General features: G+C 36.2%; 2 protein-coding genes across 2 annotated transcripts; one reads left to right on the top strand and one right to left on the bottom strand.

The window, feature by feature from the left end:
* Nucleotides 1-2,051: 2,051 nt before the first annotated feature.
* Nucleotides 2,052-7,507, top strand: LOC113736741 (sulfate transporter 3.1-like). The gene is made up of 12 exons (XM_072084364.1): nt 2,052-2,726; nt 2,881-3,088; nt 3,283-3,454; nt 3,660-3,725; nt 3,844-3,957; nt 4,877-4,993; nt 5,231-5,357; nt 6,063-6,349; nt 6,461-6,651; nt 6,753-6,838; nt 6,914-6,990; nt 7,097-7,507. The coding sequence occupies exons 1-12, from the start codon at nt 2,405-2,407 to the stop codon at nt 7,283-7,285; spliced, it is 1,956 nt and encodes a 651-aa protein (XP_071940465.1). The 5' UTR covers nt 2,052-2,404; the 3' UTR covers nt 7,286-7,507.
* A 202-nt stretch (nt 7,508-7,709) lies between these two features.
* On the bottom strand, nt 7,710-12,232 carry LOC113736775 (uncharacterized). Its single transcript, XM_072084365.1, has 8 exons — nt 11,887-12,232; nt 10,526-10,619; nt 10,397-10,447; nt 10,133-10,306; nt 9,704-9,883; nt 9,453-9,572; nt 8,430-8,563; nt 7,710-8,236 (listed from the first exon to the last, which is right to left on the bottom strand). The coding sequence occupies exons 1-8, from the start codon at nt 12,024-12,026 to the stop codon at nt 8,173-8,175; spliced, it is 957 nt and encodes a 318-aa protein (XP_071940466.1). The 5' UTR covers nt 12,027-12,232; the 3' UTR covers nt 7,710-8,172.
* Nucleotides 12,233-12,849: the final 617 nt, after the last annotated feature.

Below are 12,849 nucleotides of genomic sequence, written 5' to 3'. Positions count from 1 at the left end.
TCAATTACCTGCCACCCCGCCCAGATGAAAAGCCGTTTGCCTTTGCCCCCCTAGACATAATATTTGCATCTTATTTTGTCGGGAAATTATTGACCTCTCAAACTAGTAAATGAACATTGGAGTCAGCAAATTGCATGTGCAGTGAAAATTAGCAATTGGTAGTGAATAAAGGAAAACAAGATCATCACCAGACACCTTATGGTAATTGCTGAAAAGACCACTTCATTCTTAGTGTCTTAAACAATGGGTCCTCTTCAATTCTCCTTATAAGAATGGCACTTAATTAATTCCTTTATCCACCATTAGTATTTAAACTATATTGATACCATATTATAAGTCATCGACATAAATAAAAAAAAATAAGAAAAAAACTTACAATACTTTTTGTATGGGTTTTTGTCTAAATTGTTTCAAAGATAATCACTATCTTGATTTGCTTGTTGTACTTCTTGCACTGGATTCTTGTTTAAATTTCTTGAACGATAATCGCAAAGTTTTTTTGACCGAATGAATCAGCAGGAAGTTTGTATAAAAGGTTGCTGTGGTTTTGCCGTTGTTTTGTTTTATATGTTGGAAGATGAATAGCCGTCAATAGCTAGTTTTAAGTTAATACTAATGATGGACTTTTTTACAAATTATAAAATTTTAGAAGGCTCTTATGAAAATATTTAAAAAAAGTAGCATTATCGATTATAGCAGTAAATAAAAAGAAAAGCCATTCCATTTCGACAAAAGACCGACACCCAAGTTCCATAGTTTTTGATCCGCTATCCCCACCATTCTACCCCCAGAGGGAAGGGTACTCCCCCCTTGGGCAGGGTAATGATAGTATCTTGTACCTGAACTGGTGGCTCACTTTTTCTAAGTAATGGGGAAGAGGACCGAAACATGCCACTGAAAGACTCTACTGAGACAAAGATAGTCTAGGTGTTTCCCCTCCCCCTTTCTTCAATCCCACATTGGTTGTGAGTGATGTGTATATACTACTTAAGGTTCTCGGTGTGGCCTGAAAGTCAGCATGTCTTTTGGGTTGGACCGTGATTTTCCTTCGGTAGTGTGTGTATTATTTGCAATTGCTGAGGAGACAAAGATAGGCTGTCAAGGCTGTCAAGAATCTAGAGGAGGTAGGATGGGCAGGCGTCTGCCCACCTCGGCCAATGCTACTTTGAAGTTGACCTTTTAGGCATGAAGATTTTCAAATAGATTCTTAAGAAAATTAGGATATGTCCTTTCAAGATCTTTCTCAAATTAAATATATTCCTCCCAAGTTTAATATCACCCCGTAAATCCTTACAAGGTCATCAATACTTTCAAATTTCAACTCAAATTCAAGATGATATATTATATATGCCAAATGCAGCACTCGATATTTAATGGTTTACTTAAATGAAAAATAGAAAAATTATAGACACCGTGATTTTTAAAGTTACAAGTTCCTATTAATCACTAATTTTCTTAATTTCTAACTAATCTATCACCTTATTCCTAACTTGTTAAGTACTTTTACCTCTTGAATTTAGACACTCGTGTGATTTTTTTTTTTAAAAAAAATCTTATATAAGTACATAATGTTTTAAATGTGTCTAGAGCTTTTTTTTTTATTCCCCTTTTTAAGTTAATGTATTCGTGATGATGTTACGGTAGTCCTACTTAAATATTCAACTAGCAAGGCTAAGTTCTAAAATCCTTGTAACACGGGAGCCCCTCCCATCGCCCGATCGAGCATATGTGTTTTCAATGGAGACTCAAAAGCCACAAACATGCATGGCAATTTTTTGGCCTACAACATGAGACGATTCGCTTCAGTAACGGAGTGCGAGACCTGACCTGCTAATTAACCATTGCCGTTCAAAAAGAGGACCTGCCATACCCAAAGCCGTTGACCATGTGCCACGTTTCCAGTCAATACACTCGGTCCCGCCATCCACCACCGCGCGGTCCGTCCCATCCCACCACCAAGAATCGATCAAGACAAGAAGCCCACAAACACTGCATCCATCTCTTGTATAGTAACTGACATGCTATGATCACTGCTATATAGCCTATATATACTGCCGTCCTGGAGACCACATCCAGCCACCTCCTCTCTTAGCTACAATTGTATGCTCATTTATTTCAAGAACTCCCGAATTCAGGATATCGATCAGTGTAGGGCTACTTTCTTCACTACAAAAACTGAAAAAGCCAAGTCACATTACCAAGATCCTTGCACAGCTCCTGTGTTTTTGGTATATAAAGCCACCGTCAGCTAGGAATAGTTGTTGCACCATTAATGCATGACAACTGCCCGTTACATTTCTTAGCTTTAATTCTTATGTGCCTTACTTGACTTGGACCCTGGACTTATACCTTCTCAAAATCTAAGTTAGGAAGAAAAACCATAGATTTTGTGCAATTTAATACAATGGGAAATGCTGATTTTGAATCCCAGCATCGTGTTCGTGTGGAATCACCTCCATCAAAACCCTTTTTTCAGAATTTAGGAATGTCTGTGAAAGAGACGCTTTTCCCTGATGATCCTTTTAGGCAATTCAAGGGTCAGTCATTTTCAAAGAAATGTGTTCTCGGGTTACAGTATTTCGTCCCAATTCTTAAGTGGGCTCCTGGTTACACTTTTGATTTCTTCAAGGCTGATTTCATAGCTGGAATTACTATCGCTAGCCTCGCGATTCCTCAAGGAATAAGCTATGCGAGATTAGCAAATATTCCTCCAATTATGGGACTATGTAAGTTTTTCTACTACATGCATGATTAACTAATATGCGCGAGACCTTCAAATTATTTCTTCTTCTGATTTAGTAGCTACAGGAAAATAATACATACATTTTACAGGATAAGAGAGAATAATATTTGACTGTCGTTAATTTTTTTGGTATGCAGATTCAAGCTTTGTGCCGCCGCTGATTTATGCCATGCTGGGAAGTTCAAGAGATTTGGCCATTGGAGCTATAGCTGTTCCATCACTTCTCATAGCTGCCATGCTAGGAAAAGAAGTCCATCCTGCTGAGGACTCCAAGCTCTATGTGCAGCTGGTTCTGACAGCAACTTTCTTTGCTGGAGTTTTTGAAGCTTCTCTAGGCCTGTTAAGGTCGGTTTCAGCAAACTTTTTTATCTACTGATTAACAGAGCATTCAATCCTCTAGTACTGAAGTTTTTTGGCTAACAAACTCCAAAAGAAATTAAAAAGAGTGAAAAGCCCGTCGTTAATTAAAGTACCTACTTGCTTTGTTTAGAGGAGCATACTGATTTGTTTAAGCATTTATATATTGTCTTGTCTATAAGGCTGGGATTCATTGTGGACTTCCTATCCCATGCAACAATTGTGGGATTTATGGGAGGAGCAGCTACAGTTGTGTGTTTGCAGCAGTTGAAGGGAATTCTTGGGCTGGTTCATTTCACACATGAAACTGATATCACGGACGTCATGAAGTCTATCTTTAGCCAAACGCACCAGGTTCAATTCCCTTCTACTTCTTTATTAATATATATATATATATATATATATATATATATATATATATATATATATATATATATATATATCTTTACCTTTTCTTGCGCTGTGATTTTTTGTTTTGTTAAAAAGTTAAAAAGTTCTTTATTTAGATTATTAAATTGTTGTGCTGATTTAATATTGCTAATGGTGGTGTTTGTTATAGTGGAAATGGCAAAGCGGGATCCTGGGATGCTCTTTCCTCTTTTTCCTCTTCATCGCAAGATACTTCGTAAGTTCATAAAATTTCCATTTTGTTACTATTTCTATTGCGTTGAAATGGACAGGGAAATTAAGAATTTCTGTCATTAGACTCATGTGATTTTGTATGTTTTGCGGGTGAGGAGCAGAGCAAAAGGAAGCCAGCATTCTTTTGGGCAAATGCTATGGCACCTCTAATTTCTGTTATTTTGGGAAGTGTTCTGGTGTACTTCACCCATGCTGAAAATCATGGAGTACAAGTGGTAATCTCCCTATCTCCTTGTCCTTGAGAAGCTTTAGCATAATCATGCAAGTTATATTTTTATTTAAAAATAGTTTTAATACAAAATCTAAATTAGACTGAGTCTACTTCTAAGTATAATATTTTACTTTTTTTTTTTGGAAAAATCGTTTGAAACGTTTCTCACATTTTACCAAAGGAATTTTTCGTCTTTCATTTTTAGAATTTTAATTTTACGTCCTCTATAAATTCAAATAAATAAAATTTGGTGACAACCTACATTTTCGACCACTTTTTAGCTTGGAATTACTATATAACCCACATGCAATCAATTTTATGTCCAAAAAAGTCAAATTCTACTTTTTTTTTTGTGACAAAAATAAATATGAATTTAGTCCGATTTCACTTTTTTAGGAAAAAAATAAATATATTTTGGGACAAATTCTATTTTTGTAGGGGCAAAAATGAATACAGATTGAGTTATTTATTTAGTTACAGATGGGATCTAATCTTTTTGCTCCTAAAAGAATAAGCATGTGTGGATCAATGACAAATTTAGGGTAAAAAGTCGTAAAAAACCTACGTTATGATCAAATTTTACTGACTTAATTTTTTAAAGGATAAAAAGATAGCATTTTAAATATGAAGGACAAAAAAATTTATTTAACAAATTATAAGTTACATTTTGAACAATTTTTTTTTTTTTTTTACATATGTAGTCTGCTTCTCAAGCGAGCACATGTATGATTGTTTATGGTCATTTGCCAGACAAATTAAGTTGATTCATGCATGTATAGTTGTACAGTTGTAGCACGACATAATGACATATATATATATATGTCCACCACCACATGCACATGCACTAGCTAGGACGAGCTCGTGAACAAAGGTTGCTAGGTAATCCCAAGGTTTTGATGATGTTTTCCGTTGGCATCTTGTAGATTGGGCACTTGAAGAAAGGGTTGAATCCACCATCTTTTTCAGAATTGTCATTTGATTCTCCATACCTCATGACAGTCATAAAGACTGGAATCATCACTGGTGTCATCGCTCTAGCTGTAAGTATTAAGTAATGAATTTAAAACCTCCCATTTACCAAAAAAAAAAAAAAAACTTTTTAAAAGATAAATTAATACTTTAAATATAAAATTCATCAATTGCACAATTAAATTTGCAACTGATCAAGGCAACAAAATGTAGTCTATTTTAGCAAATTATTTTGACCTAAATGACAAAGCCGATCGTGACCCAACAACTATTTCATGCAATCACCAAAGGATGATATTGGCCTGCAGGAAGGAATAGCAGTTGGAAGAAGCTTTGCCGCATTCAAGAACTATCATATAGATGGAAACAAAGAGATGTTGGCTTTCGGATTGATGAACATTGCTGGCTCTTGCACCTCTTGCTACCTTACCGCAGGTACTTTTATAACAACAAGGCCCCCATTTAGGCCAGTGGCAATGAGTGCACTAAGCATGTTGTCCTACTAATGAGACCTTCGACTAGTGAAAAAGATTATATTAAGACTCTTAAAGTTAAAAATGATTTGATTTCAGTTTCAAACGTAGAAACATGTGTTGCATGTTAACTATATGCTAGTTCATGTCTCATTGTATAATAAGCCAACAAGTTTTTCTCATTGAACTTTTGGATTTGGAGACTCGAAGAATTCGTACAAATGTTACTATCTAATACAAGCATAGTTCAAAGTTGCGGTCACGGCCCGGACTGTTCCACATCGGTCTCAGCATATCGATCACGGTCTCGACAAGACGCAAATTTTGAAATATTTAATATTCTAAAAATTGTGAATAATATTCAAAAATATGCTAAACAAAAACAATAAAAAAATTAGTAAAAGAAAATTTGAGAGTCGACTCGGGCTGATTCGGCCGAAACTATCTGTATCGGAGACTTCTCGGCCAATTTCTCGATGTGTTAAGTATCCTGAAGTTATCTCGTCCCGATATCGTATTGGAGAAATCCGTTCCAGTGACGACTCGGCCGAGTTGTCTCGGTTTCGGCCGAGACTTTGAACCATGAATACAAGTTTCTTTTTTCCCCACTTTTTCTTTCTTATTTTTCACTTTCAAGTGGATTCTGATCTATTTTATTATTTTCCAGGACCATTTTCAAGGACGGCAGTGAATTTCAATGCAGGCTGCAAAACTGCAGTGTCTAATATTGTTATGGCAACTGCAGTGATGATAACATTGTTGTTCCTCACGCCATTGTTCCACTACACTCCTCTAGTGGTTCTTTCCGCCATAATAATTGCGGCCATGCTCGGCCTCATAGACTACGAATCTGCCATCCACCTCTGGAAGATTGACAAATTCGACTTCACTGTCTGCCTCAGTGCATACGTTGGCGTGGTCTTTGGCAGTGTCGAAATCGGCCTAGTTATTGCTGTGTGTAACATAATCTCTTCACTAATCTTCTGCTGACTTGTACTAAAATCTGAGCTAGTTTTCGCCGACAAATCTGTCTCTCTAATCTGTCGAAGATCATGCATGATTTAGGTGGCACTGTCCCTTCTGCGGGTACTTTTGTTCGTCGCAAGGCCGAGGACTGTTGTTCTTGGAAACATTCCGAACAGTATGGCTTACAGAAGCATTGATCAATATCCCGGAGCTATCAATGTTCCTGGAATGTTAATCCTGCGTATCGACTCTCCCATATACTTTGCCAATGCAAGTTACTTGAGAGAAAGGTAACTCAAGTAAACTCGACTCAACTTGGAAGTCATCAGCTCTACTAATTGCTTGTAAACTTGGAAAGATATTTATTTTCATGGTCGTGTTCTTAAATTAGGATCTCAAGATGGATCGACGAGGAGGAAGATAGGTTAAAATGCTCAAAAGATGTTGAACTACAGCATGTGATATTGGATATGAGTGGTAAGCAAGAAAAATTGAATCTTTCGAAAAATCACATCTTTACAGATCCTAAAATGTGAATTTCCTGGCTACCAGCTGTCGGAACGATTGATACAAGTGGAATTGGTATGCTAGAAGAAGTCAAGAAAAACATGGACAGAAGGTGTCTGCAGGTACAAACACTCATCATCTATTTTACTGCATAAAATTTTCTGTTCCCCGCTGTGGATGATTTATATGCTGATTGTGATTGATAATTTTGTACTTTTCTTAATTTAGCTTGTATTAGCCAATCCTGGAAGTGAGGTTATGAAGAAGCTGGATAGGTCCAAGCTTATTGCCACAGTTGGTCGAGAATGGATCTTTCTAACAGTTGCAGAAGCAGTATGCGCTTGCACCTTCATGCTTCACTCTTTCAAGCAGAAAGCCAAGGCAACTGATGGTGAAGGATCAGATAACACTGTTTGATTAATGCCCTAAATAGGGGCTTAGGAAAGGCAGGCCATAAACTAAATGATGGCGTGATGCAAGGACTCAAATTTCATGAAGTCAGGATAGGGTTCAATTCTTGAGAATAGTACAAGAAATTATTAAGCAAGGCTAATGATGCACATCAGGCCTTTTAATCTTCTGTTTGTGACCCATTAAAAAAAAATGAATGAAGCATAGAGCTAGAACCCATCTGTATAACGATTAGTGCTCAAAATTCAAGCACAAGGATGGCAGAACCCATTAACAAATCCGAGATCTTAACACAAGCAATTAGAACAAAAAAGCGGTTAGATCATAGGACTCTTAAACTAACCACCAAGCATTCAGCATTTGGAAGAGTGAGGAACAGCAAGGTTGAAAACATGAGCAGCAAAATTGCAACATGAGGTGAACAGATGAATGCCAATAAATAACATGCTGCCAATAAATAACATGCTATAAAAAGTTTATACATGCCACAGTTTTGAACCAAACCATGCTATAAATTTGTGTATACAAATTTTGGCTATATAATCACTACTTTCTGAATCTAATAGCCAAAAGCATAAAACAAAGAAAGTACTATGTCATCCCAAGACGTCCTAATCCAATTTGAAAAGAACAATACACGACATTGTAAAAACTTCAAAAGCAAAATTACAAAGCAAAAAAAGCTCAAATACAAGCCTGAAAGATGTTACTAGCTGAACAGGAGACAGCAATATCGACAATGCACCCAAATGCAAGGATATGCACGACTGATCAATGTGATATCCAGCACGGACCTTTCCTGTGCCTCGATGTTATGGACACTCTGTTTTGGCAATAAATCATTTTTTTCCCAGAGATGTCGTTCCAAAGAGAAGAAATCGCGGCTACATTAATTACACTTCCTTGAACAGACGAGGAAGAACCTCATGTACGCTAATGTCCAAAGCGACCGGATCCCTAAAGAGAAGAAATATTAATACTTCTTATGTGTTCAATAGAATAGCAGTCATGATTTCTGTTGGTGGGGGCAGTATGCATGTGCAGCTTAAACCTCCAGTTTTGAACTGACGTTTCAAAGATAAATCTTGCTTAAGGTGAATGTTATTCATATGCTTGCATGCATATGCATGTATTGAGAGAGAGAGAGAACCTGCATAAAGTCTGCCCCTTCTCAGTGGAACTAGGAAGAAACCATAACTTGCGAATGGAAGGAGTTTCAAATTGAACAAAGAAGCCATCAGTTTGTCCATGCTTCCATTTCCTAGATCCTTGTCCTTTCCAGACCTGAAACAAACAAATTTATGAATAGGTAGGTCACCAAGATATCATAGACAGTGGTTTAACTGGAAGTGAAATATGAAAATTAGACATAGAAATCAGATTCACAATTTGAAAATGTGAAAAATTCTTGGGAGAACAAAAATCTTGTCTTCTGCATTCTTTCAGCAGTCCTCATGCATGCTGAAATCCAAAGGATAAACTGATCTTGTTCTACATTTTACTGCTCGTGCAGAACAAAAATAGAATGCACTAAAGAAAACACCTTAACATGATGAAAGTGGAATTATCTGACAGCAAACCTTTTTGTTTTAAGTTGGAAAAAAATAAAAAAGCTAGAATCTGCTGAATCCATTGAAACCGATTCATATTTGCAGATGTCCATTATATTCATTGTTTTGGCAAGGACTACAGTTAGTCCAGCAGTTGAAAAATGAAACATGTAAGGTTTCAGAGGCAGGCACCCTTCTGCTGTCAATGATCATAGATGACCCATCCACAATATTTTAGGAGCTTGAAAAAAATATGAATGCTTCTCAAGCCTTTCCACCACACCCCCCCCCCCCCCAAAAAAAAGGTGCTGCGATATGTTAAAGATTTCCTGATTTTAGCTCCTTATGGACCAAGATATATAAATATAAAGGACTTGGCATTTATGACTGCATACATGATATTTCTGTGCGCCCACCCCCACCCCCCCATCCCACAAAAAGAAAGAAAAAGGAGAAAGGTTTTAAGTATACAACATATGCCAGAAATAAACTAACTGTTTAGAGATTCATTTCCAGACACTTAACTACATCTAATCCTCAGAGTCCTTCTGAAACTGAAACATGTCACCTGTCAATACCATTCAACCACAAAATAAAGCACAAAGGATAGAGGTCAACCATACCTGTGGGTAAGATATAATACTCTTAGGTGTTACTAAGCAAGCTGCTCGAGAGAAAGAATCTTCAGCATATTGTCTAAGAAATGAAAAACAACTGCTGTGTGTATGGGGTGATTCAAATGCCTGGCATCATTAACATATACAGGATTCAAACTGGTCAAAATAATATACAGGCAAAAATGAGAATCACTACTAAGACTTTGGGAACAGGAAAAAAAAAAAAGAATGAGAAACAGCTTATGTGGCTGTATTACCTTATCAATGTTAACGACGGGCGCATACTTCTCAGTGTCTGTTTTATCCTTGTCAAGAAGAAAATAAACTCTAGCATCAACCTTAGAACTTTCATGCCATGATTTTACAGCCATCTCCATTGTTTCAACAAGGAAAGAGAAAATCTCTCCAGAAATCTCTTCAGCTCCATATTTTCCAGACTGCATAAAGACAGAGTAATTTAATTTCCATTACAAATCACTGCAGCAACCGTTCAGTTTTAAATACTTTATATGAGAAAATTTATGTAAATCACTAATAGTAAGACAAGCAATTTGAGAAATAAAATTAATTAAACAGATCAACCAAACAGCTGTAAGCAGAACAAGTAAAGCAAACAAATTCTCTGACAATTATAAACTTTAGACAGATATACACAGACTTTGCCTCTTTGCTGAAAATCCACTCACCAGTTCAGATTTCAATGCATCCAGATGCTTTGCCATATCAACATTTGATCTCATGCTTTCCACTTCTTGAGCCCGCTTTTTTTCTTTCTCCAACTGTGAAAGCCTCTTGATTTTTCTTGACACCTCTGAACTCTGCGGATTGTACTTCAATGCCATATCAAATGCCGACAAGGCCTATATCAATTAAAGTAAAATTATCTGCACATGAGTGTTTGTCTCAGTCAAAATGCTACAGGGAATAAAAGGGAGAAAATCTACACATACATCATCATATCTTTCCATTGCCTCTAAGACACATCCTTTCCTGAAGTAACCCTGCATTTTAAAATGCAATGTCATCTGACTCCCAAGCATTAACATCTTGAAAAACGATATATATGTAAAAGAGCATACTTTTTCCCAATCAGGTTTTAATGTGATAGTTGTCTCAGCATCAGCAAGAGCTTTATTGAGCTTGACCAAATGCAAGAATGCAGCAGCACGGTTGCTGGCAAGAAGGACAATAGGATGATCAAAATGAGAACCAAAAAGTTAAATTCTATTGTATTTAATGTACTGAAAATAGAAAAGAAGGGTTCAAGAACATAACCACTGCCACTACTCTACCCATGGAGACATGTGCCAGAGAAGGAGTATTGCAAAGTAACAGCTATTAGACTTCAAATTTTGCTTATCAAGCCACAACCACAACCATAAGCATGAGGCTTCCACCATAGTTTTGACATTTTTTTGTTAAAGAAGAAAAATGCATAACTTTTTTCACTTCCTAGATATAAATTCTAAACTGTTAAATCATATATCATGTATCCCACCTAATGGAAACATTCTCCATAGATATATACTTCTCATTCCTTTTCACTTAGATAGTTTTAGCAGCAGTTTGATTTGCTGGGCTCTCATCCATGATTCTATGATCTTTTACAGGACAGCCAACACCAATCCATTGAGTACCCTTAGCATTCATGGGCAAAGTTTTCAAACACGTGTAAAAAATATGTCAGACGACAAAAGAATTAATACTAGTTATTTTGCATCATGTTTCCAACACAATCTAACACACTTTCTGTTGCTTCCAGGAAGCATGCATTCATGTTTCCAACACTACATCTCGCAGCTTGAAAAGAACAAAAACTTTTGTTAATTGCATTGCTACAACTAAAAAGCTTAAAACAATGCTCAATCCTCCACTTGGCTAGTTCATCAAAATAGCGAATCCAATAAAACTTCAAGTTTGTATAATGCACAAACAAACATCCGACCAACAACAGATTCTAGCTAACATGGTCCTGAAGTTCAGAATTTCCCATAAACTTCAGCAACAAAAAATTTTTGCTCTCCATATTGGATTCAACTAATCAAAACTTCAATGAAGAATTCTAATCCACTGCATTCGTATAAACTCCACCAAAAAACAATCTTTTAGGCACTTAACCTGAACTCAAATCAACCCAACAATAAAGATTCCTCCTTTCTATGCCTAGGTTTCTACGCCTCCCCCCCAAAAAAAAAATCTTAATTTCTCTTAGCAACCAAATATAAAACCAAAATTGAATCTTTTTTCCCTACATGTAGAAGCAAATCCCAAATGGGTTTCTCAGCATTCTTAATTTATCACAAAGTACACAAACTTGGAACTAATCAAACAGTAAAAACGAGTATTAAAAAAAAATGACAAGTCCCATTTTTTAGAACTTAAGTTTCCAAGAATTGTTACTACATCCAGAAAGAATTACGTACAATTAAGATGAAAATACCTATAAAGGGTTGCATTGTTGGGGTCTTGCTTAATGGCCTGAGTGTAAAGAGCAGCTGCTTTGAGATAATTCCCAGATTTGAAAAATTCATTGCCTTGATCTTTCAGGGATTGCTCCATTTTTGCTTCTGATTCTCCCATTTTTCCTATCTGAATTTTATTAAGTATTTATTGTTGTGGGTTTATGAGGGGTTTTGGGCTTCTGTGTAGGGTTTCTTTAATTTTGCTTGTCTGGGTTTGCAGCAATGCATCAGCATGATGAATCTGATATTAGCATGACGGTGTCGGGTTAACGGGCGGACTTCCTGGATGGGGCCCACGCGGTACCTGTCTCTTGCTCCAGTTGGTTTTTCGCTACGATGAATGTATAACGATACTGAACTAATACCTCCTCTAATTAGGCAAATTTACTGTCTGATGAGCAAACTTGGAATTTGGAGGTCGAACGAAGCTAATACTCCAATTTAATTCAATTTGAAATTGTTCTCTGAAATTACTTAAACCAAAATGAAACAAGATTTCACCTTGATAAGTTTAATTTTGGATATCTACATTGTACATACACATAGTCAAGCAGTCCAACTAAATTCGAGTTCAACTTGAGTTGGATGAATCAAATAGTTGATACTCGAATATGACTCAATTCAGTAAATATTTGTTGAAATTTGATTCGCTAATTAATCAAGTTAAATATTAATGACATTTTATGTTCGACTAAATTTTAAACTTGGCTCCAAAATTGACTCGTTCAACATAAAATTTGAATATATGTAAGAAATCTAAACTACTCAATCATAACTCAAACTCGACTCGATAAAAACTCATTTTAAATTCGCATGATAAGCACATAAAATGATAACTCTTTTAACACAATATCAAGTTCGTTAAAATAAACTAACAAGTTTAAACGCTACAATGTTCGACTTTATTAACTTCATTTGAATTCCTAATTTGAAAATTATTC

The sequence above is a fragment of the Coffea arabica genome, chromosome 3e, assembly GCF_036785885.1.
Source record: "Coffea arabica cultivar ET-39 chromosome 3e, Coffea Arabica ET-39 HiFi, whole genome shotgun sequence".
In the NCBI taxonomy this organism is placed as follows: Eukaryota; Viridiplantae; Streptophyta; class Magnoliopsida; order Gentianales; family Rubiaceae; genus Coffea; species Coffea arabica.
The sequence above is the reverse complement of the archived record's forward strand: the minus strand, read 5'-3'. Positions and strand labels throughout refer to the sequence as shown.

Coding starts and splice junctions, on each gene's coding strand:
- LOC113736741 (XM_072084364.1), top strand. CDS start 2,405: ATGGGAAATGCTGATTTTGAATCCCAGCATCGTGTTCGTGTGGAATCA. Junction 5,358..6,062: donor CTCTTGCTACCTTACCGCAG/GTACTTTTATAA, acceptor ATTATTTTCCAG/GACCATTTTCAAGGACGGCA. Junction 6,839..6,913: donor TGTGATATTGGATATGAGTG/GTAAGCAAGAAA, acceptor CCTGGCTACCAG/CTGTCGGAACGATTGATACA.
- LOC113736775 (XM_072084365.1), bottom strand. CDS start 12,026: ATGGGAGAATCAGAAGCAAAAATGGAGCAATCCCTGAAAGATCAAGGC. Junction 9,573..9,703: donor CCGTCGTTAACATTGATAAG/GTAATACAGCCA, acceptor TAATGATGCCAG/GCATTTGAATCACCCCATAC. Junction 8,564..9,452: donor GTATTATATCTTACCCACAG/GTATGGTTGACC, acceptor TGTTTGTTTCAG/GTCTGGAAAGGACAAGGATC.